The sequence below is a fragment of the Anser anser genome, assembly GCF_964211835.1.
Source record: "Anser anser genome assembly, chromosome: Z".
Classification (NCBI taxonomy): Eukaryota; Metazoa; Chordata; class Aves; order Anseriformes; family Anatidae; genus Anser; species Anser anser.
The window spans coordinates 29,385,387-29,411,019 of record NC_139723.1 but is presented as its reverse complement, the minus strand read 5'-3'; the positions used below and the strand labels follow the sequence as shown (position 1 = coordinate 29,411,019).

At 38.5% G+C, this 25,633-nt stretch overlaps 1 protein-coding gene across 4 annotated transcripts in view; it reads left to right on the top strand.

Moving 5' to 3' along the window:
• The window catches only part of EPB41L4A (erythrocyte membrane protein band 4.1 like 4A), a 135,641-nt gene extending 113,285 nt beyond the window's left edge, over positions 1 to 22,356 (top strand). Inside the window, exons 16-23 of one of the 4 annotated variants that reach the window (XM_083816515.1) lie at positions 88 to 135; positions 3,146 to 3,223; positions 8,609 to 8,728; positions 14,475 to 14,522; positions 15,166 to 15,234; positions 16,691 to 16,801; positions 17,611 to 17,692; positions 20,183 to 22,356. In XM_083816515.1, coding sequence (XP_083672641.1) covers positions 88 to 135; positions 3,146 to 3,223; positions 8,609 to 8,728; positions 14,475 to 14,522; positions 15,166 to 15,234; positions 16,691 to 16,801; positions 17,611 to 17,692; positions 20,183 to 20,305 — 679 coding nt within the window. In that variant the 3' untranslated portion in view covers positions 20,306 to 22,356. Of the gene's footprint in view, positions 1 to 87; positions 136 to 3,145; positions 3,224 to 8,608; positions 8,729 to 14,474; positions 14,523 to 15,165; positions 15,235 to 16,690; positions 16,802 to 17,610; positions 17,693 to 20,158 lie in introns of all 4 variants that reach the window. The other 3 variants (XM_083816514.1, XM_083816517.1, XM_083816516.1) reach the window with 3 other exon arrangements.
• Positions 22,357 to 25,633: the final 3,277 nt, after the last annotated feature.

Here is a 25,633-nt window from a genome sequence, read left to right as displayed (position 1 = left end):
TCCTATGCTATACTAAAGGTGGGAACTTCTGTGTATTTGTGTTAAGTGACCCAGTGGTTTTTCATTAAAACTTCCTTAATATCATAGGAAAACCCAAAACTGTGGCGAAGATTCAGAGTTAAAGCAAAGGAGAAGGTAAATATATAAACTATAGCAGTTATGAAATGATAGCAAAAGTACTAATCATATTTTAGTTCCCTGTAACCCCTCCCTTCCTTCATTGTCCTTCATCCTCTAGAATGTTTAAAATGCTTATTGTGTTCCATTCATTTACATTTTTCTTTCCAATGCTTTGTAACATAACTTTATCACAGCACAGATTCCTACAAGCTACCTTGCACATTGTTACTTGTTACCATAATAGAAATAGTTCGTGGAACTTTAGTAAAGGCTTGTCTGCAGCTTGAAAGTCAGTTGCAGAAGTCTGAGCTCTTGGATTTTGCATTTGCAGTTTTTGAGTTCTCTAGCGTCCCAGTCCACTTAATTCATCTGTTTTGAAAGCAAGTGCATTGTCATTTGAGATTAATTGCCCTGCAAAAAGTGGATACAGAGGCATATCCCTTTTGCTTAAACTTCATACAGTCTTCTCAGTGTGTTTTACACATTTTTGCTGACTTTTTGTGTTATACTTCACTTCTTTTCCTGTGCAATTGTGTCTGGATGTCACACTTCCAAATGGAATGCTGGTGTAAAGTCATAACTGCCCTTCCATAACTTCAGCTTTTGTCAGATACTTTGCATCTGAAGTTCTCCAGTACCATATCTGCCTGCTTTGATTCTGTGCTGCACTTCTCCTTGCTCCTGTGTTCCTGTCCTGGCTGTTGGAAAAGGGACACAGTGCAGTACATTTTGGTGTCTGAGTCTCTTGAAGACTGTGAAAGAGAGGAGGCACTCCCAGGATCTGATTCACCACTCCAGCATGGGAAAGGAGCTCTGGCAGAGACATAAACATCTCAGGGACAATCACAGGAAGTCAGGGAAAGAGCTCATGTACTTTGCACCTGAGATAACAGATTATTTTTTTGAAGGATGTAACCATTTCAGTCTGTCAGTGATACACCCATGGTGGAGGTCCAGAACATAAAGCAGAGAGGATTTAGTTGGGCACCTCTTGTGGGAACCCCATTACTCAGAAGGGACCTCTTCCTGAAGGCTGTACATGACAAATGTACAGATTTGTTATTGTATATAGGAATAGACATTCTGAACTTTCGCACAGTTTGACTACCCTCCTCACATTTTAATCAAAAAAGGACTGCACCTGAATATGAGCCCTCTCTGTCAATTCTTTCTCTGAAATAGCAATCCTATCCCTAAGTCCCCTGCTGGGCTGTGTATGTTCTGCCTCTCTTGTGTAACTGATTATTCCCTCTTTCTTGATCCACATGTCAGACCATGCATGTATACCACCCTTAAAAATATCAAATATATTGCACGACCACGAGAAAAATCATGAAACTTGCTTTGTAATCAAGATTAGCTTGTGTTCCTGCACCCGACTTAGTAAATCATCATTAAAAAAAAAAGTATTTTATTCACTTCAGTAAAAGCTGATATGCAGTGAAAGACAGTATTCTGACACCTAGCATGAATAAGCTGCCACTCAGCTGGCAGCTCAGCAGTCCTGCTGTCTTTGCAAGTGCTTTCTTGACAGGGAACACAAGGTAATTTGATGTGCAGTACCCAAAAAGTGGATCAGATTTTCATTCCTGAAAAGCAAGAGAAATGTTTATCTTGATTTTGAGCAAATAGGGTGTTTTATCTTGCAATTCTCCTGCTATGCTTTTTTTTTTTTTTTTTTTTTTTTTTTCCTCCTTGGAACTTTTTAGGATAAATTGTTTAAATCAGAGCAAGGAAATACTTGAAACGTGAAAGAACAGTGTTGCTCTGACCAGGAAGGTTTTTTTTTTTAAAAAAAAAAAAAAGTATTTAAAAAAAAAAAGTATTGCTCTCATGTTGATGTTGAGAGTCAAGATTAGATGCTATAAGATATCTGATAAAATTTGGGGTGGTTTGGAGGGGAAGAGAAAGGTGTACTTCTGGGTACATAAGGTCTGCTGCAGTTCTAGTGCATGTGTTGCTCTCTGAACTGTCTGAATGTTCTTGAGCCAGTATCTTTTGGACACTGTCTTTTAATCTTTCCTTCCTTCAGGGTAACATTTTTCTGCATTAATATTGGTAAACTTTTCCCATTAATATCACAGAGAAACGTGTCTTTCTTGAGAAGCTGAGAGCATCATGACACTAAAGAATGGTCCAAAGGTTTTGATGAGAGTGCCATTTTTTAGGACCAAGCCCAGTGGTATGGTAATAGAGTCCTAGTTTCTAGGACCAAGGCCCTGACAGCTGGTTTGTCTGCTCCAAAATCTTGATCAGTGGCAATCAGGGATTTAAAAGTTTCAGGTAGTATTTGCTGATCACTTCTCAGTACTGAGAGGAACTTGCCTGCAGGAAGGTGCATCCCCATTTTCTTCTTGAAGCTCAGCTCTCAGTCTTACCTGTCTACTTTTGTATCAGCCTGTTCCACCAGTCTTTTTCAGTAGTAAATAATCAGAGCCATAAATGTCACCTTACCATTTGAAGCTCCGCAGTCAGAGGTAACTGCTGAAGTAACTGCTATACTTATTTTTTCCTCACGTGGTGCATCATCTTTGTAGCTGTGCCTGGGGTCATCTCAAAGCTGTGCCGATACACACACCTGCCACTCTGTGCACTTCAGCCTTTCAGTATCTATAAAGATCTGCAAGAAACTCAGTGTTAGTGGTGTTTCATCCAGACCACCAAACACTAAGAAAATGATTGAGCTTTTTAGAAGCTATTTTTTAGAAACATTTCACTGTGGCACATACACAGAGAATACTGAGAGATAAAATAATTTTTAAAAATACAGTACAATGATTTAAAAGGAAAGGAGCACTCACCTGTCACTGCATTCTGGGTGCACTACCTTTGAAGCAGTTATTTCTGATCAATTAATAAGAAAAAGATACTATGACTCTCAGGTGTAGACAAGCCCTGTAGACTCCTGTAATTCTTATTTTCCTAATAATCTTTTCAGTGTTGTCCATTCCTTGTTGAGAATGTTGGTGCTTCTGACATGTCAGTGGATAAATTGATCTTTAAATCTTGCTTTTCTCCTCTCCAGATCGCGATCTCGTTGTAACACCAGTAGTGGCAGTGAATCAGAAAATTCCAACAGAGAACATCGGAAGAAGAGAAACAGGTGACCATTGCATAATTTAGAGAGAGAAACATTAAACACAAACAAATGGAAAATGGACTTTCCTGAGATAACCCTAATAAAAAAATAATGCTTTACAAGTATACTGTTCTCCTTAGGCAACTTAAGGTTCTTGCTCGAATAAAAAGAAAGAGAATTGCCAAATCACATATACACTATAGGTATACGTCACAAATCCACACTTTCCTGATGCTTGGCAAGATCTCATTGATGAACTGCAAAATCAAATACTGGACGTATTTATAAAAGGCTTGCAATATTTATGCACATAAAGTGGATAATGGCAATGATATGATATTCACAGCATATACTTTAACACCTGAAAAATTTCAAATACAGGTTTTTAGCAGAAAATATGCTTTTGAGGCAAATTGACAAAATATTTTTTAGTGGATCAGAAACTTTGTGTTGTTTTTAAATGCATGCATTTAATTGTGTAAATATTTTTATTTTCTAAAATGTAAAGTGTGTTCCTAAACCCAAAATGTGTACAGTGCCATTAACAGCAGTTAATATTAAGTGATGCTAGCAAGTTTTCTTTTTTTTATGTTCTATTTTTCTTGTTGCTGGTAAGAAGTTGCAATAACAAGTGATTTACTTTAGGAAAAAAAGTCTTTTTTTTTTTTAGAGCCACTTTTATGTTGCACTTGTGATAACAGCATCTGAGTGTTACTCAGATAAGTGAAAACTTATTTTAAAAATACACATATAACTTCTTCATAATGCATAAGAGGACTCTAACTGCACAAAAGAGGAATCATTTAATAGGCAAGTTTTCTAAATAGCTGTCTGCATGGGCTGCCATAGTTCCCCACTGTTTCACCTGCAATACTGTGAGTGATAAATTATTTTCAGATGTTTCAGATATTTCAGATGTTCAGAAGCTCTTAGAAATAATTATGTGCTAGATATGTTAAAACAGTCCTACAGAAATATGTATTTTAAGCATAACTTCCAATAGTTACAGGGGTTCTGTAAAATCAGTGACACTGGAATGGACTAGTAGAAAGAATAGCTGAGCCGTGAGATTTCTTTGGCTTAAATCAGACTGGAGACACTCAGCTAAACTGGTAAACTAGTGTGTATGGAAGTTTTGTTTTCCAGCTGAACTCTGAGGTTTGAATGAAATGCTGAGCATATTTTAAGTGATCAGTAGGTAAATAGTATTTTGTATTAATTTCTCATAGAACACACTTGTCAGCTTTTTTCTCCTGTGAAACTTCTTGTTCTCGGAGTTTCACAAGCAAGTAAAGGAAATTAGAGGCTGACCACAAAAATGTTTTTAAGAGCTTTCTGCATTATAAAAATTAAATTATTGGAAGGATTAAGTAGTGCTTATTGTTTTCTGAAGAATAAATGGGCCTTTACCAACCTCTCTTCTGTTTGTGAAAAAAATCTTACAATTAAAGAGAGTAATCATTTGTGTAGATGGATGTGTATTTTTTATTTTTTTATTTTTTTACAATCTCAGAAATGTAAGATACATTTAAAATATTAACGTTGAATCACATCTTGCTCTTTGGTGGTCACTTGAAATCCAATCAGATCAAAAGTCATCAGTGCTAAAGTAAACAAGCACTTAAATAAGCGGAAGTTCTGATACTTGTTCCCTGTCAGCAGGTACAGAAAAACCACCGGTTATAATGAATTCCTGCATTTTGTTAGCAGCCAAAGCAGGAATACAATAAGCTGGAAGGGCACAGGGGCACTGAATGACTTTCCGGTCAGCAGTGGTGAGCCAGCCCTAACAAGATTAGATGGGACAATACAGTGAGGCTCCCAAGTACTGTTACTCAATTTTATCTCTTGCATGGATTAATACTAATTTATTTCCCATTATGATAACTGGCTTCCTGGCAAAAGCTAACACAAAATTTTACAGTTGTATTGGAATAAAATGACTGAATACTCATGTTATCCAAAAGAATCTGATTCTGATCATAGAAGAGTAGAATATATTGTTCACATGGGAAGAGATCACTGAACTTTTTATCGGATGAAAACAAATTATCACAGAAAAACAGAGCTGCAGGTGAGACCTATTAAAGGTAAAACAGTAGAAAAAGATTAGGGGTAAATTCTTTACTCGATCTCAATCTTTGAGGTTTCACTGCAGCATATGAATGTTTTATCCTAAGGAAATATTTACATTATGATGAAGAACCTACGGTGAGCGTATTTACAACACAGAAGAAATATGTCTTTTTTAAATGCTATGGTCAAAATTTGTTTTGTGGATATAAATATGTTATACTGGTAAACAAGATGTACTGAAGCGTAGTCTTCTACTTGACTAAACTTAGAAAATCTGTTACATGAAGATCACGGAATCACAGAATGGCTGGGGCTAGCAGGGACCTCTGGAGGTTATCTGGTCCAACCCCCTTGCTCAAGCAGACACCTAGAGCAGGTTGAAATGACTGAAGCACCTCTCCTATGAATATAGGCTGACACAGTTGTGGCTGTTCAGCCTGGAGAAGAGAAGGCTCTAGGGAGACTTTAAAATGGCCTTCCAATACTTAAAGGGGGCCTACAGGAAAGATGGGAATGGATTATCAGATCAGACAGTGTCTCTGCATTCCTCCCAGGTTACCTGTCCTTGCTTCCAATCTCTCTATGCTTCCTTTTTGTATGTGAGTTTTTGGCAGGAGCTCCTTGTTCATTCACACAGACCTGGCATTTTTTCCGGACTTCCTATTCACTGGAATGGGCTTCTCTTGAACTTGGATGAGGTGATTCTTGAATACAAACCAGCTTCCTTGGGCCCTTCTTCCTTCCAGGGCCTTATCCAACAGTACTCTTCCAAGAAGATCTTTGAAGAGGCCAGAGTCTGCTCTCTTGAAGTACACTATTGTGATCTTGCTTTTTGCCCTTCTCCCAACATCAAGATCCTGAATTCCACCATCTCATGGTCACTGCAGCTAAGACTGCCTTTCACCTTCATATTGCCAACAAGCCACTCATTATTGTACACTGACCATAGATGATAATTATATTCTGAAATAATTTGAATGTAATTTCAGGAGTCAAGTTGCTTGGCTTAAGAACGAAGGGAATTTATCATTGGGTAAACGTAGCTTGCTTTCATATCACCTTGAAAAGGGGAATAAACATCTCCACATCAATAGATGAGTGATAATAGTCTTCTAGCTTTCCATTTTACCATCACATACAGTCTTTCTGCTGACAGTGCCCAGTTTGTCCCTGTGATAGCCATTGATCTTAAGTCAATTTATTTCACATGCCAGTGAGAACAATTTTCTTTCTATAAGACATTGATCAATTTGTTACTATGTGGGAGAAAAATGTGAAAAAAATGAATGGGAATTTGTAATGGAGTACAAGGGCAATGTTTTTCTATCAAAACTACTTCGAAATAGAAAATTAGATTTTGAGTTAAACTTCTTCACAGTTTTATATGGGTTGTCAATTCTGTTGTCAGAGTGCTAAATATTCTACCCCTCAATAATTATGATTTGATCATTTAATCTAAGTCATGTATTTTATGTAGAGGCTGTGTTACCTTGGTCATCCTTTGTATAGTTAAATGTGAGCATAGTACCTTTTTGCAGCTGCAAAATTAAGCCTTATTGCCTCATATCTTCATCTAACAGAGGTCTGCTGTGATACGGTGGTACTTTTTAAGCAACAGCCGTATGTGTGAGGCATTTGATACTGTTTATACCATGTGGGATGATTGCTGTCCCAACAAATTGGATTATTCAGGATGAAAATCACAATTCATTGCTTGTCGCCGTGTGAGTTCTTCTACAAAAACCTTAGTTAGATGCTTATGTTAATCCATGCAACCAGATTACAGGTTTAAAAAGACCTGCTTAGAAATCAAAACCTGATGTTGTTGTCTACCCCAGATGGTTGGTGCCATTTAGTAGAGTTGTGGTGCTACAGTAGTTGGGAATCTAGCTCAAAACTCATTATGCATGTGAGAGAAGATCAGATTAAAGGAAAAGCAGCAGCCTGCTTAGCCAGTTCAGCCTGATACTATTCAAAATTCAACTAGAAAGGTACCTATGTACTGAAGAGCAACAACAACAGCATACTTTGCATTGTCTCCACCAGGTAATTCACTCATATCTGATGGTTTGTTTGTTCTACCTACAGTCTTCCTGTTATTGTTAAACTTCTCTGGTTTCTTCAGTATGCCAGTCATACTGTCTTATCAGGCAACCTACTCTTGCAGTAATATTTTTCAGGAATGTTTTTAAATCCTTGTTGAATTTTGAATTCAAATAGAATTTAAATTTTAAATGAACTTAAATTTTAAATGAACTTAAGTTTCATTTGTCCCAACGTATCATTTTGTCACAGCAGAAGCAGATGTATCTGCAACCCTAAAACCTTGAAGATTCTGTAGAACTTTGAATGACCAGCCACTGTCACACTGATTGTCCTGACTAGTCATGTCATTGTAGAATTAATTCAGCCTGCTGTTGAACTTGATGACTTTACAGGATTTTTACATTCGTTTTAATCTTTACTACATTCCAGTAATGGATTCATGGCTTTAGAAGAAATAAAAAATCACATCTGAAAATGCCTAGCACTGGAACATCATAGTTCTAAAGAATTTGGATATTTTAATGTTACGATGTGATTCACAGAATTTAGATTTTCATGCCCTGTTAGTTCAGCTACTGCTTGAGGAATGGGCTTGTCTGCACCTCTGAATGGGATGCTGTCCTGTCCTGCTTCCACCCATCCACCCTGGGGAGGCAGGGCTGGAGTTTAACACCTTCTCCCCTCCCCATTTTTACTTTTGCCTCCCTCTGTCACCTCAATAAAACAAGGAGATTAACTGTGTGTCCTTTGTGGTGGGATTATCCTTCTTTTTAGGGCAGTGTGCATGTTCCCTTGACCAGAAGCACCTGATGGGAAGGGTTACCAGGCAAAGTGGTAAAAAGGTGGCAAAGGAGGTGAATGAGTCGTAGTTGTATGACAGCTTTGTGTCAGCATATCAGGCTTACATTTGCTGTAGATGAGGTGTACATTAACACCTAAGTGAGAAAGGAAAAACATCCAGATGTTTGGTTTGGGCTGGGAAGACAGGTTGAATTTGAGCTGTAGGCTTGTTTTTAATGGCTTAGATTGATTAATTTTTTTCACTTAAGCTGTTTCTAGGTAGCAAATTAGTGAGTTTCCATTTATGTGGGTTCTTGCATTTTACGTACTTTGGGAAGATTAATTAAAATTAAGCAAGGTAAAAATTAAAAATATTTGATTGCAGGAGCTGGATTTCAGTGGAGATTAAAAAAAACAAAAACAACAACAAAAAAAACCAACTCATCTCTTCCTCTGAGCATCCTGTCTTGGAGACCTCAGACTAAACTCCTTGTACTTCTTTTGCAGATTACGGCAAGAGAATGACATGGTTGACTCAGGTCCTCAGTGGGAAGCTGTGCTTCGTCGACAAAAGGAGAAAAACCAGGCAGATCCGAACTACCGGCGATCCAGGCACAGATCTCGATCGTATGTACCCACTTTGACATGAAAATTAAGGCTGCTGTGGCACGTTAAAATGTAGGAGGAATATCTCCAGCATGGTTATTGCTCTCAGCTGCTGAGGAGCAGCAACCTTCATGTGGCACATCCTTAAATTAGCAGATTAGTCTTTGAGGTCTAACTCCCTTACCATAGTGATTTGAATTGCAAGGTATGAGTAATAGAGAAGGGGCTTTGTAACACACCTGAACTGTAACTCACTCCATTACCTTGGATGAAGTCCTGGATGCTTAGCTCCGTAATGAGCGCAGTGATTCCTGGTTCTGGGAAAACATTCAGATTTTGTGTGATAGGTGCAGGAATTTTTGTGAAGTGTGTGTATGCGTCTTAAATCAATAGAGTCTGCAGGATTGTTCCAGGTGAGACCAACTACTGATGCCTCCTTGTCAAATTATCATTAGTACCTATCAGCCACTGATTTTATTGCATCCCGATATCAGGACTTCCATGATGGAGCGATGCTGCTAGGCTGTCCTACTGAAAGCTGGTTTTGACATGGCAAAGTTGTTAGCTTGTAAAATAATTTCTATCAAACTGATGAAAATATTGGCTTATTGTAATGTGTTTTAATGGCATGTTTTGGGGTATAGACAAACAGTTTTGTACTGTGTTTGTGTCCAGCCTAATCTGCCATCCAAAGCAGAGGGTATGGCAGGGCAGGGCAAGAAGAGCAGCTGGGAGGGAGGCATTGGGAGAGAAGGCAAGAGGGAGCGATCTTTGAAACTCTGTCCCCATCCTCACTGCCTGGCTAAAATACATGAACTGCCGAGCTCTGATGCTGATGGCATAACATGTGACCTCTATAGCACGCTTAGGTAGACACTTCCCTTTAATGTCTTAACTTTTTCTTTCATGTGAAGACTGGACCAACAGAACCTGTATAATGCCTTAATAAACTATTTCATTCTTACCTACTGAAGCTGTAATCTGCACTGAAGTTTCTGGTATTAAAATCCCCTTGAGTTCTGTTCTCAGTTACCCATGGTGCTGAAACTCACTTCTATCTCATTTCATAGCTTAAAATTTTCATCTTTTTATGAGAAAGATTATTTGTCATTAAAATTCCAAATGTTGGAATTTCTGCTTTAACTGGTTTTGTACAGACTTGTTCACTTTCACATGCACAAAAGTAAAATGTTATTAGGTGCAATTATACAATCATATACAATCATGTATTACTAAAAATCAGAAATATTAAAACTCACTTGTATGGACACCACAAAATAAATACAGGTGATCAATTTTGATTTTATTTTTTTTTACTATATGCGTAAAGTGCTGTAAACTGGGAAATACACTCAGTTATAATGCCTAGATTAAATTTATAGGCAACTTTTTTCTCTTTTACCATGTGCCAAGTAAATGTCATTTGTTGGACAGCACAGGCTCCCTCTTGTGGCTAAATACGGTTATGAAATGGGTTTTATTTTCGAGCACAGTGACATTCTGGGTTATATTTCATTTAAATTACTGTTAGCAAAAACTGTAAACATATACTGTTTTATAAAGAAAGGGAAGATCCTAGAGAATACAAAGAAAGGGGAAAGTCCTGAAGATTTTGTATGATTCCTCATTTCTTTCCCTTGTGTTAATAATGATTATATTCCTCCCTTTTATCTCATTCTTCAGTTAAAAAAAGCAAAAAACGAAAACCCAAACAAGTCCAAGCCCCCAAGCATGGCATAGATAATTAATAGATATTTAATCTATGAAAATATGAGCTGAAAAAGTAAAAAGAGAATTCCTTTAAAAAGGGCTTTTATAAAAGTTCAGTAAAAGGCCTTTAACTATTTGAATGGCCAAATCAAATAAGATGGATAAGCCTTAGCTGCATTAGGTTATAAGAGCAGTTATTTAATTTAATTTGGCTTAGCTGCTTGCTTACATGACTGGATGCAGGTCAGAGGCAGGGGAAACAACTGATTTCTTAGAGTGTAGGGTATGGGTATTTTTATTTTTAAATCTCGTCATATGGTCACTTCAATCTGCACATTTAACAACTGCTACAAAACCTTCATTTTAATAATACAAATAAGTCTTTCACATCAAGTTCCTTATTACAGTCAGGTTAACTAGAGGTTCATTTTGGAAGTGTGAAGTAATGGCTGAAATGTTTTTATTGTTTTTGGTGCATCGCATTTCATTTGTTTGATTATGAGCAATATTAATCATTAGTGATGGTGGGGGTTGGTGTCTCCTTGGTCTCAGGAATAAAAATAGTTGACAAGAAAATTGACCTTTCTTTCTTGTAAAAGAATCAGCAGATAGAGAGAGCTCCCAATTCTAGTTCTACAGGGTTTATTTTCAAGAGTTCACGTAAAACATCTGTGTAGCCAAAGGGCTTTTTTAATTAAGAATGGCCATTAAAATTCCACGGCTATTTAAATTTACCATTTGTGAATCAAACTGAAATATTAATGAGGGTGCAGATGCAGATACAGAAAATAATGTAGACCTTATTAACATGCAGGGTTGTTTGAGCTTGTAAAAACAGAATAAGAACAAACAAAAAACCCCAGAGACTCACCACTTACTGGGAATTCCCACTAGGTTTCTTGCACATTAGAGAATTCGATTAGTGAACTAATTGTCCAGAAGCCATTGTGTGTTTGAAACTTGATTCGGATACTGCAATAGGACAATCTGTGTATATGTTATGTTTCCAAGCCGTGAGTTCTCAAACAATTCACAATAGAAAAGGTGAAAACAACATGAAAGAGGGATTGTGGTCTGGCTTGAATGTCACGGGCTTACTAAGTGCTATACAAACATGAATTTCCAATGCAGTTATCACAATACCTACATTACACCCTAACAAGACCACTCTTTTTATAGGCTTTTCTTCATTTTGGAGTGATAATGATCCTGCAACCTTCAAAGGAAGCAGGAACAAACCTTTCATAGAAAAATGCTTCTATTCAGATACTTGACCTGTATCATACTTCTGAATATTCTTTTGCTGGGAGTTAACTCAGATAAATGCTGTGAGGTTATCCCAGTATTGTAACACTTCTTAAGCATGTGGAAAATAAATAATGTTATGATGAGAATACCTAAAAACATTTGCTTGAGGAATGATTGTGTTTAGTTGTTCTCCTTTGTACTTTTTTCTTTTTCTTTGTGGGATGCCATATTTGAAGCTACAGGTATTTTACAGCAGTGGCTTCCTCATCAGTGTTGTTGTGGGGTAGAAGGAAAAGGAGGAGAGAGAGATGGTGGAGATCACAGAGTTAAGCACCCAGAGCTGGCCGCAGGAGGCACAGTTCCTAGAGAATGGAGAAATGAAGGTGGCTTCTTATTTAATCATTCACTTCCCACACAGGTCCACAGATTATTATTTCTTAGTGCTGGTGAGGTTTTATATGATATTTGGTGATACTGTGAGACCTACGGCCACATCCTGAACAGTTGTATTTCCATGATCAGATGGGTTGGTGGTGTGCACAATGCCCTGCTGTGTGGGAGTCCTGGGTTTGGGAGTGACCTTGAGGCTTTGCTTCCTCAGGCAAACTGAAGCTTTGTAAGCATGACAAAGCCTCCCTGGAGAAGCTGGCATTTTTCAGGGAGCTTTCACATTCCCCACTGCCTGATTATTCAGTCACAGAAGAGGATGCCTATCTTCCCAGCCCCAGGGTGAATACAGAGTTTGCAGCTGCTAATTTGTGAGCAGGGGGCTGTAGAGAAGGAGGAATCAATTAAAAACTGAGGGGTGAAAATGGCTATTAAAAGCCACTGCATACCAAGCTGCTGCATTAGGGAGTTAAAAACAATATGGACTAGTGTGAGAAGGAGAAGGAAACACAAACAGGAAAAACAGGAAGGGAGAAGGAGACATGGGAGACGTGAGAGCCTGAGAAAATGAAATAATACGTTATAATAAATATGAGCACATGATGCTACAAACACCTCTGAGTGCTAATAAAAATCAGACTGCAAGCTACTTCTGGCTGTCGCTGTTGCCATCATGAGGACCTGAGTAGTCAGAGCGGGCGGTGGGTTGGTCCAGCAAGGATGGGAATTTTCTGGGTTTGGCTGCAAAGTGCTGCCTGGGCATCCGTCCCTCCTCGAAGCCCAGGAGGGTTATGGATTAGTTTGTATTAGTCCCATTAGGGAATCATAAGTGTAAAGTTGTTTCTCACCATTTTGTCTCTCTCTGGTATTTATAAAGCATTAAACTAATTTCTTCCAGTACATCTACACCTGTACAATCTGAATTATAATAATAATAAAAATAACCATCTCTAAGTAATCTGCCTTTACACCAACTGTGAAACGTTTACTGAAATACAGATGTCTCTGAACATTATTCTCAAAGTGAGGTTGGGAAATCAGCCAAACATAGTAATGGTGAAATAAATTAAAAAAAAAAAAAAAAATGAAACTGTTAGCTACAGTGTACAGTTTGGAATTTCTGCTAATATGGCTCTGTCACTGGGCAGTGGGTAGCCAATTTAGCAGGTGCTAAAAGGCAGAACTCTACTCTCCTTCTTGATCTTCATTGAAATCTGGAGTATTTCACTCCAAAGGCATTTTTGACTATGACAGGCTTTTTTGTATAAAGAAAAAAAAAAACAAAAACCAAAAAACTTTATGATCTGATGATGTAAGACTTAATCAATGAGAAACTGTGACTTCAGTGGGAGCATTTGTGCATGTTGAATTCATTTAGATGTTGAATCTCTCACATCTCAGATCGTGTAGGACAGTCTAGCTGTCTGCACTGCATTTATATAATCCCAGTGAAAGCGTTATCTGACTGCTCCATGCAAATCCAGGCCCTGCCAATGTGTAAGAGTGCTTATTTAACCTGTTAGCTGAGTGGTTTTGGTGAATTACAGGTTTAACTTCAGCAGCAGTGGGGGTTTCACACTAATCCCGTGATGAAATAGAATAAGGAAAATAAAAAGAACGGGTATCCCATTTGAAGGCAGTATTTTCTGTATTTCCATGGAAAAAATGAGGCATGCCATCCAGTCTTGCTTTGCTACATCTCCATGTCTGCAACACAGAAACTACAATTTCAGCTAAGTAATTTGTCCATGGATGAAATACTTGCCAAAATATATTTGGGGGGAGGAAGGTGGGAAAAGTTGCTGTTGTTGTTACTATTATTATTATTTATTTTTGGCCCAGACAACACGAAGTTAAATAAACTGAGTAGAAACCTTACTTGAAAATGACCAGAAAGCAGGGACTGTACAGTGGCTGCAGCAGAGGAACAGGTCCTCTTTACTGGTACTCACTGGGGATGGCCAGGGATTGATCACTGCTGTGTCAGCCTGGCATGGTCTGTCCCTCCTCCTGCCCACAAAGGGCTCTGTGGGCCACAGGATATTTCTCAGGGCCTTTTACAAAGGTGTTATTCCAGGACAGGCTGTCTTCAGCTGGATAAGGGGATAGTGGTAGCTGGGCATTGCTTTGAGTTGCAAAGAGAAGCTCTTCTGTCATTTATATTTTATGCATATTCTTGCTGAAGGTTTGTGGAACAGGAGATTAGAAGAATTTACTTTTCAGTTAGAATGAAGCAATGAAATTTAATGCTTTTTCTGAGATAACCATCCTTAAAATAGAAGTCGCTGGTGGACTACACTTACCATGATTTTTGTGTAGGCTGTGCTTTTAAAATTGGTTATGGAACAGCGATATGTCAGTTGACAGTGATATGTCAGATGACAGTTTTCACAGTTCAACCTTTCTCTGTTGGTATTTGTAGGAGAAGCCCAGATGTACAAGCTAAAGAAGAACTCTGGAAACATATTCAGTAAGTATGGTCCTCATAGAGTCTTGAGTAGCTGCTGCAGTGCCTCTCATGTAGTTAATCACATCCCTCGCACTGTGCCTACAAGGCATTACATTCAGATTTGGTTGTGTGCCACAATACAGTATACAGGTGTAAATGTCTTGTAGAAGAGTATCTCGTAGAAGAGTATCTTCTACAAGTGCAGACCACTGAATACAGATGACCATTACATGTCGATGAATTATAAAGAAAAATGCAGTGTTTTAGAGCTGGGGCTTCCAAAATATACTTGTTTGTAATACACTTTTAGGACGAGGCATTCTATTCTATTACACCTAAAACTACCACTTGGGAAGATTAACTACTCCAAAGTATATATGACATTCAGAATACACAGTATTCGTATGTATTGTGAAGCTACAAGATCAGATTGCAGGGAGGTGAGAGGAAGGTGGAACAGGATGTGACATGCAGTCGAAGTGATGAAGGTGAAGTTAGACACATTTCTTACTAAGTTTCCTATTTTGATGTCAAGATAGCTTCAGGGCTGACAATAGCTTGTTTCAGTAAATCTTTCTAGCCTAATGTAATAATAATAAAAAGAATGATTTTGCAGTTGGAATTACTGTTACATTTTTTTTTTACTTTGCCTAATGCTTTCTAGGAAAGAACTTGTGGATCCATCTGGCCTGTCTGAGGAGCAATTGAAAGAAATTCCATACACTAAAATAGAGTGAGTTTATGTCAGGATTTTTCTTTGTGAATATACTTCTTTTTACTGTGAACTCTGTTATTTTGAAATGGGAGTGGGCTTACACGTAATCCCTAGGCTCTTATCTGTCCCAAATGTCTTTCTAGGATGGGTTGGGTGAGAATACTTCTTATTTTTAAAACCTAGTATTTTCTCTTTCCCAATTATGAAAAAAAGTCATCTTAATCTCTTTCCCTTTGTTACACACTCATGAACCTCCCATATGCCTGTGTGTTCAATATGTCCCCCTATGCTACCCATCAGTCTTTTCTACATGTTATGCACTACAGAATCAGGGAGAACTGAATGCAAATAGTCAAGTCCATTTTTTTTCTTAAACTTCTGCTTTCATTTAAAATTTTTGTTCTGGCCATCTAAAGCACTGTTTGACCTGTTCAACCCCTCTTCCCTTGCTTATCATGGGTAGCTGCCAGGGCATATCCATTTCCTTAAGAACAGACATCTATTTCACTGTGATAATTGCCCATTTGGGATGGTGTTGTGGTTTAACCCGGCTGGCAGCTAAACACCACACAGCAGTTCGCTCACCCTCCCCCCTCCCTCTCTGGGATGGGGGAGAGAAACGGGAAAGTGAAGCCGGTGAGTTGAGATAAAGACAGTTTATTAAGACAGGAATATAATAATAACAATAATAATAATAATAGTGATAATGATAATAGTATTAATAATAATAATGTGTAAGAAAACAAGTGATGCACAATGCAATTGCTCACCACCCGCTGACCGATGCCCAGCCTATCCCCGAGCAGCCGGCCCCCCACCCCGGCCAGCCACCCCTATATATTGTTTAGCATGACGTCAGATGGTATGGAATACCCCTTTGGCCAGTTTGGGTCAGCTGTCCTGGGTCTGTCCCCTCCCAGCTCCTGCTGCACCCCTAGCCTGCTCGCTGGCAGGACAGAGCGAGAAGCCGAAAAGTCCTTGGCCTGGTGTAAACACTGCTCTGCAACAATTAAAACATCAGCATGTTATCAGCGCTCTTCTCACCCTAATCCAAAACATAGCACCCTACCAGCTACTATGAGGGAAAATTAACTCTGTCCTAACTGGAACCAGGACAGATGGCATGTCTTAATGCAAGCAGCTGCCTGTGACAGAAATGGGATTGCACTTTGCATTATAATGTGCTTCCACAACACCACTAAACAGAAAGGGCTGATGTTAAAGCTGCATATATTAATGCATTCTGTATTAAATGGTTTCATTCTTACATGTGGGCATGCCAGTTTGTGACCTTTGCACTTTTAAAGTGCAAAGCACAGACTCAAAAGAAAAGCATTAGCCATTTAAATTCAGCCAGTGCAAAAAGCTGCCTATTATACTGTATGAGCATCTCTCAGTCTGCAGTTGCATTTATGTTTTTATGCTGAAGGTCTGATTTATTAAGCTACTGTTCTGAATTTTGTGTCTCTCGTAGGACTCAAGGCGACCCAATACGCATTAGGCATTCACATTCCCCTCGAAGTTACCGTCAGTATCGGCGGTCCCAGTGCTCTGATGGTGAAAGATCTGTTCTGTCAGAAGTGAAGTATGTGAATGGGATTATTAGCAATGTACTGTTTTAAACTGGCCCAGAAGTTATTCAGAGCTCATGGTTAGATTAGAAGTGGTGTACATGTGATTGTTTGCTGCCATAGGATTCAGGCAACCCTGTAAATAGTAGGTCTTCAGAGCTAAGTGACTCAAAGAACTACAACAGCATTTCTGGTGTATTTGGCCACAGAGGCTTGCTTGCTTGACCCACATGGAAGGGGAAAAACAAACAAACAAACAAAACAAAACAAAAAAGCCTGTATCGCTCCTAGGTGGTAGGTCATAAAGTTTCTGAAGGGAGAAGAAATCATGAGTTGCTTTCCAAATCCTTAATACGTACATCATTAATAGAGTCAAGATGCCATCTGTAGTAGTATGTTTCACAGGAACTCCAGTATGGCCCTGTACTGCAATGGGTGGATCAGTCAACAAAGACTGATTTGTGAAGTAATACTTATACTCTGTATCAAGGGGCTTGAAAGACTAGTTTTAGCTAGGTGGCATCCTGAGATATGTGTAGCATGTACATGATTTGAGATAGGACTCACCTCCCATGAAGTTGGACTGTCTTTGTAGACCAGGAGAAGAGAGGCCCTGGAATAGGGATGGGATAAAAGGTGCCCTGAAGAAGCTTCTGCTCACTGACTACGGATAATCAGATGATAGCTTTTGGATGGCTGAAGTCAGGTGATAGGCCTTCCAGATTTTGCCTATATAACTCTCTGTGTCAGTTTAATTATTCTTGTACACGCTTACAGTTTATTTCATTATAGCAATACTCACTTTGCAACATCATAATTCCAGTGCCAAAAATGATATGGTGCCTCCGCTTCCTGTTACACGATCCTCAGATGCTAAAGGCCCCAGCATCCAGTTGACTCAACAGGTTAGTATTTGTGCATCCTCTACAATTTTCCTGTTTTGGAGACAGAAGGGTGTCTAGTACTTTATTTAAATTAGGTCTTTGTTTTTAAGTGAAAATTAAAACTGACTTGAGATTTTTTTTCAGCAGCAGTGTGACTGGAAATTTTACATTTTGCAGTCTGACTACTTTGTTTATATTTCTTAATATATGGAATTCTGTAATATATGCTCCTCTGGACACCAGCTTCTGCTGCTGAAGGACGTTTTCTCAGTTTAAGTTTTCTGCTTCCTTAAGATGATACCCTGTTCTCCACAGGAGAAAATGAACTCTCAGGATTTCTTAAAATACGCAAGTTTGTTTAAGATGTGGCCATAATGATGGTCTACTATAATTGTTTATCCTCTGCTTAGACCTTTTCTTGGTTGCTTGGGCTTGAAGAATTGCTTTCTTTTTTTCTTTTTTCCTTCTTTCTTTGTTTTTTAATGCTGAATAGTTTTTGACACTGAAATCTAAAAAGGAGAAGAATTGTCTTTTTAAATATAATCACTAGCTTTTATCATAAATTAGGGTAACATTTCTTAGATTTGATAGTTGTATTAAACTCAAAACTTGAGAAGCAAATGATACTCAAAAAGCACTTGCAGTTCTGTTATACAAGCACGCTAAAGGAAAACAAAACATGCAAGAGAAAATGCCAGACATATTTTGACGCAGCTTCCAGACTGTTAGAATGGTACATGCTGCTTCTCTTCTGAGAATTACTTGCTGTTTTACCTGGAGGAGGTTTTTCCAGCAATGCTATAGGATTCCCATGTACTTAGGAGAAGCTTTGTTACTTCAATACTATGTTTTAGAAACCTGAGTGAACTTGTGTAGGCAGATTCCTCAATCTTCCTTTCTTCTAGACTATTTTTTAAAATTATTATTTAAGTTTGATTTTTATTATCATTGCTGGAAATGGGAGGTCATATATATGCAGTAGCTTGCTCAGTAAAAATGGATATGATTTGTAATTCATAGAACCATGAAATATCCGGAGTTGGAAGAAGACTACAAGGATCATCAAGTCCAGCTCCTGGCACTACACAGAACCACCCAAAAACCAGACCTTGTGTCTGAGAGCACTGTCCAAATGCTTCTTGAACTCCGGCAGGCTCTCACGGCCCAGGGGAGCCTGTCCCACTGCCCAACCACCCTCTGGGTGCAGAACCTTTCCCTAGCACCCAGCCTGACCCTCCCCTGTCCCAGCTCCATGCCGTTCCCTCGGGTCCTGTCGCTGTCCCCAGAGAGCAGAGCTCAGCGCCTGCCCCTCCGCTCCCCTCATGAGGGAGCTGCAGGCTGCCATGAGGCCTCCCCTCAGCCTGCTCTGCTTTGGGCTGAACAAACCAAAGAACCTCAGCTACTCCTCATGCTGGAAAGGTCTTCCCCTCCAAACCCTTCACCATCTTTGTATCCCTCCTTTGGAAGCTGTCTAATAGTTTTATGTCCTTCTTATACTGTGGTGTCCATAACTGCACACAGTGCTCGAGTGGCTGCACCACTGCAGAGTAGAGTAATTGTCCTCTGAAGAGTCTATATTAGTGTTCAGCAACATAAATGAGTGTTTACCAACACAAGATTGTTATTTAGAAATCTAAGAAGTGTAATCTCAAATATCAAAATAATGTGAAATATAAGTCTCCTTCCCACACCAGTCTTCATGTCTATTCATCTGGCATGTGGCTATGCCCAAACTACATGCTGATACTGTACATAGTGTCGAAACTACAGAATATAATCAGCAACACATCTTATTTTGTCTTGTAAGCAGTTAGAATAACATAAGCTAGAACAACATTAAAACAGCAAATAGTTGTTTTTCACTGTAAGGATAGCTAACACACTACCTGTTCCTTGATGGCAATAAACTTCAGGTATTACTGTTTATGATGGAAATTGAAAAAGACAAGCTATCTGTGGTATTTCTGTAGGGATTTGCTCCAGCAGGAAGTGGGAAGTTGGTGTACGTAAGACTAAGCATATTTATGGTCTTTATAGAAATAGGTAACTTTTGTGGTTGAATCCTGTTCAAAATCCACATCAGTTTATTTCCATTCTTATTCAGTACTATGTGGCTTAAATTCATTGCCCTGGAAGGAATTAATGTGACAACGCTCTGTGTCTGCAACCACCTCTCTTTTCCCTCTGCCCCAGAACTTCTGACAACAGTAGCCATTAATTCCTAGTGAATGCTGTTTGCAGTATTTGGCTAAATACCAAATTATTAGTCATGGTATTTCCTGAACAGGGAATATGAATCCAAATAGCACAGAGGGGCAGCAGCTGGGAGGGGAAGGAGGCAAGAGGGGGAAAAAGTTCTGTTTGACCCAATGTAGAGACTTTCCTATCCCTTATGTATATATATAAACTGACATATCCTTAGCCTAAGGCTGTCATAGCAGCAATTATCAAAATATGCTATTTAAATTCTACTATACCTTTTCACAGAATATTTTAATTTGTTCCCTTCAGAGACGGAATGGATCTAAAGATAGCCTAATAGAAGAAAAATCTCTGCTATCCACTAACGATGGAAAACCTACGACTAAAACAATAAAAACTGTACAGGTGTCACGCTTCAAGGTAGAGACTTGACTGCTGTAACTGAAGATGGTGAATGGATTTTATTCTTTGGAAAATGAGAATTTTTGTGTGTGTGTGTTCAAGGGAAGGAACTGAAGTTGAAGTGGTGGCAATTTCTTCAGGACATTCAGAAATGGAGCCTGCTTGCTGGGAAGGCCAAGCAGTGCCTTTATCACCTACACTGTTCTAGTGATGTGACTGATTGAGGAGAAGCTGTCTGATTAGATAACCAAAAAGAAAAGTCCTCATAAAAACAGAATGGTCAGCAGTTACATTTCCAAAAAATGAGCAAAAAAATAGCTGCAGCAGCAAAACTGTGTTTATGATTTTCTCTGCAACTGAATAACCTTTTTCAAAAAAAATTTACTGTTAACTAACATGATCAGGATCAGACGCTTCAAGGGGATCAAAATAGTCATATTTTTGGCAAATTGTGCAATACTGTCTGATTTGGGAAGAAGCATTGTTACAATTCCATCTGGTGATCAACTTGTGCCCTGAAACATGAGCTGCTAGCTCTTACATACTATATTTCAGCCTAGCACAACAGATGCTGCTGTTGTTAATACTGTTGTCAACACAACCCAGTTTTTTAGCTCAAAAATAATAGTCAGTAACACCCTGTAGCAGAGGGTTCCACAGATTATTCAGGCTTACTTTCACTCAGCAATTTTAAGTATTCTCAATTAAGAATGTCCTTTTGTGTAGAGGGGCTATTTAACTGAACATTCCATACTGTAAAAATACACCTATCATCTTAATAGTAAACATACTGGAAAAAAATGGAGGATATGTACTGATCCACTGTATTAAGGATGTTTAGCAATGCACTTAAGTACTGGTTAAACAAAACTTGTAGAGTAGGATTTAAGAGGGCTAGCAAATAGCCCCCCTTTTTTTTTTTAACAAACTAGACTAGCAAAACCTGCCTTAATCTCTTTTCATATGAAATAATCAATGCTAATACCTTCTGTTACTCCTCTCTGAGCCATTTCTACTGTAATAAAAATGACAAAGGCAGTATTTTAGGTATGATAATTGCAATTTTCTTCTATGTCAGAATAGGAACAGTAATTTTTAATAATGCTGCACACTGAGCACATTATCTTACAGTAAATATCTGAAGTGATGCCTAGCTCTGCTCCTGTCCTGTCACTTTGTATAAATAGCTGAAGCCATTCTACTGCCTCTCATTTGTCCACAGTCATGGACAGACTGCCTGGTTTTGCTAACTAAGAAACAAAGCCTTTTTGTTTTGAAAGTAACTTTTCCTAGGTGTAAACCCCAAACTATACAGTTTTTGAAACAGCAGTGGAAATGGCTATAGTGGTAGTTCATGTGCCTTTTTAAATCTGTCCTCCATAAACTCCACCCCACTATGACCTTTAGTGATGCCATGTCTTCTGCCCCTAGCAATACCATACCAGGGGATTGCAATCCTGTCATAAATGCAATATTATTTGAGAACTGTAGTATATAGCACCTGAGTTATGCTTTACAAGAGGCATAGCATTTTAACTAAGAAAATTGAGAAGTACAACCTTATATAATGTGTTTTATTTTCCACAGTATTTCTAAACTGGTTAATCATCTGAGGTGGTCAAAGGGGTGCTATTAGCCAGGGTGGAAGCCATACATGCTGTATATTGCTATCACAACACAGATTGGTCTGCAGGTTGAGAGATGCTATATTGTTCCAGTGAAGGCAGATTCACTTCACATAGGTTTCTTTGAATGCATGCTTTGGACAGTGCTGCTTTTTCAGTGAACAATTCCAAGGAAAGGAAAGCACTTAGAACCCCTCTGTGGTGCAAATGCTGTTTTCATGGATGTTCTGCATTTTCTGAATATACTATAGATATCATCCGAGGACATTTGTTGGGCTTAGCTTAAAGTATTTGCTCAAGCTGCTTTTAAGTCTGTTAAAAAGTGCTCCAAATTGACTTGAATGGTTTCATTATCACTGTTGCAATTTAAAGTGACTCTTTAGGATCTATTGTGACTTTTCACAAGCACTGGTTTAAAAAACAAAACAAAAAAATGAAAAAAGGCAAAAAAAAACCCACACAAAAAAAACAATAAACCAACACTGTGGCAAAGATTGTGGTGATAGAGATTAATCTACGTCATCAGAATCTTTTGCAAGACTTGCAAGACTACTAAAATACAACAGACCACAGAAGAACTAGTTATGATGTCTGTAATCAAAGCCACTCCTTATTGTTCAAGAAGGTTTTTCAAGCTGGAGTGTTATACCCTTCCTTGTAGTTTGTTGCTTTCTAAATCATTACTGTTATTGGGGATTCCTTACTCAGGCACAGGCACATAGAGCTACTTTAGGAGTATTTGCATTGTTATTATTGAGCATTGTCTGTACATAGTGTCCGTATCTTGCCAATCTTCAAATTTTATTGATCAGGAAGAAAACTACTTGTAAGGTTTACATCCAACCTAATGTCTTCTGTATGTTGTCATCTGCCTTGAAGCTTTTGTGTATTATTGCTGAATACCATCAGCCAGACGTGTGGCATTTTACTTATCCCACTACATGAGAAAATAGGCTTGTATCTAGTCTGCTATTGATAGCTTTCAATTCCCAATTCACAGAAGTTGTTTTCTAACCAAGCCAACTTTTTTTTTGCATTTAAATGAGAAACTTACAGAAACAGTCTTGAATTTGAGTTAGCAGTCTTATTCCCAATGAGACTGTGTAGGAAAGTTTTTACCATGTCTAGTGATCAGTCTGGAGTACTACAATACAGTTTTGTCTCAGCACAAGACTAATCTTAGTTCATGTGTTACCTGTTAGTGTCAGTGCTGGAACAAAGCAAAATTTGGACATCATTGTTGGCTAATAGAACAGAAAAAGAAAGTTCCTCCATATACATGTGCCTCCTTTCCCTTTGAGCTTCTTTTCCTTTGTCATTTGAGGAAAGATACCTTTACTTGTGAGCTCGTAAGTCTTGTGTGAGAGACCTACAAGAAATCAATCAACAAAAACACTTACTTTGGCACAGCTGTGCTTTGTAGCCTTAAAACAGGCATGCAGCATCTGTAGTGGCTGGCCACTTACAACTCTGAGCTACACCTACTGTCCACGGCCCTACCTTCCCCTAGCTTTCCTATGGCCTTCACTACCTAGAGGCAGTTTTGTTTCCAGCTGTGGAGTTTGGATGGTTCACCAGTCAAAATTCTTGGACCTTCTGATGAGTTGGGTGGAAGACAGGAGAGATGTAACCACATCAAGCAGTTACTCTGGGGTTGGATGTCATGCAGACCTGTCCTAAAACAGACAAATGACTGGTATTTCAGACATTCTCATTCTAATTCTGCTTCTAGTCAGCTGAAATGGTCTCAGGCCAACAATTTTAACCTTGTGCCTCTACATTTACCTCTTCTGAAACTTCTGAAAGTGCTATAAGTAGGTAAGTTATGGAATTCTCTCTCTTCCTAGTTAGCAACACCAACAACATATACTTCTTTGTAAGGCACATGTTTTATACAATAAAGAGGGTTTGCTATTCATACCAAAAAAGCATATTTGTGTATCCCAGACTGGTCCCCCTGCTTGTTAGCTGGTTCCTTTCATTAGGAGCTAGCCTTGACCTGCTGTTTTCTGCATTGCACTTATCAATATTCCTAACATTGCAACTCATACTCTTAAAAAGGCTCATTGTATTGAAGTCGTTGACTGAAAAAATTACTACCATTTAAGTTTTCAAATCAACCATCTTTATACATGTGAATAGTAAACTGAATATACAGCAAATTTTCTTTTGGGAAAGCCTGTTTAATTCAAAGCTCTCTAGAAAGATGTATTAAAACAACATACAAAAATGTATCAATGATGTGATTCATGTGCTCAATGTATGTTAAGTATTCATGAAGCAACTGTGTGCTTTATTTTAAAATGAGTTTGATAGATGGCTGTGTCAATACTTGTGTCCAGGTTATTTAAAAAAGTCAAGTAAAACTTGAAATTTTAGGTCAAACCGTGGTTGTTTGTGTGTCTTATTTACATTACACAAAAGAGGAAAACCTTAGAAACATGGATTCATTTGACAGCACCATCTGGTAAAAACAGGTGTAGTACCAATTAAAATCCATTTGAGAATACAGATTCTCCAGATTAGGTGTTTTTCCTGTTAGCAGGAAGTTGTCAGCACTGAATTTCATACTTGCAATACATATCCATATTACAGCTCCCTTTCTTATCTAAAAATCATCAGAAAGCATCAACAGGCTATGTTAGCTGTCAAACCAAACATACAGAGCCAGTATTACAAATGGTCTCTCTCCCCTTTACATGCCCATTTTAATTTCTCTCCTGTATTTGTCTCCTTCTGTGAGAAGAAAACCACTACTCTCCCAACCAGTCAGTTTATATGAAATACCTACTTGCCATAATGTCAATATCTCAAAAATAGCTAGCATTATTTATTATTTCCTAATACCAGAATGTAGTAGACTTTCTTCTTATACTGAAGTTTATTACAAATAAGCCTCTTTGCCAGGCAAAAGATATTCAATATTTACATTCAAGAATATGACTAGTCACCCACTGATTCAAATGGTTTTCACTCAAACGATCTAGCCCTAATGAAACTGGATACAGTATACTAAAAATTAGGTTAAAGAGGAATTTGGAACATGTCAATTTTCTTTCTGTGCACACCTCTCAAAAGTTCTGATTCTCAGCTTTAATTGCAGAATCGCTTGGGTTGGAAGGAACCTTCAAGACCATCCAGTTCCAACCCCCCTGCCATAGGCAGGGACACCTCCCAGTAGACCGGGTTGCCCAAAGCCCCACTTGGTACCCTGGCCTTGAGCACTTCCACGGATGGGGCATCCACAGCTTCTCTGGGAAAATACTGAGTGTATAACAGTAAGAGGTGTCTGCCATAGAACATTGGAGGTGGGTTACAGAATGCAGGGTTGATGCAACAGCAAGCTAGTATAAGTATCTTTGTTCTCTCCCTCCCCTTGACCATCTGAGAATCTCTCTTTCTTTCAACTTTTTTTTCTTTTTAACAAAACCAACTGTCTGTCAGACAAAGTGTCAGTGTAAAACAGGAAGGGAGGAAAAAAATAAAGAAGTCTTCATTATTTTCCACAGTCCAGTTAAAAATAAAATCTAAGAGAAAAATCTAAGAAAGGTGGTCCTAATGCATAACACCACGCCTGCATTTATATTTACTTAAATTACCATTGCTATTTTAGTAATTAGTGGCCCTTAGAACCGTGTACTCCTTCTTCTACCTCATTTTTTCTTCATTCCACCACACTATGGAACAGATAACGTACTGAAGCATGATTACTCGTTTTTTCTTGTTCAAAGGG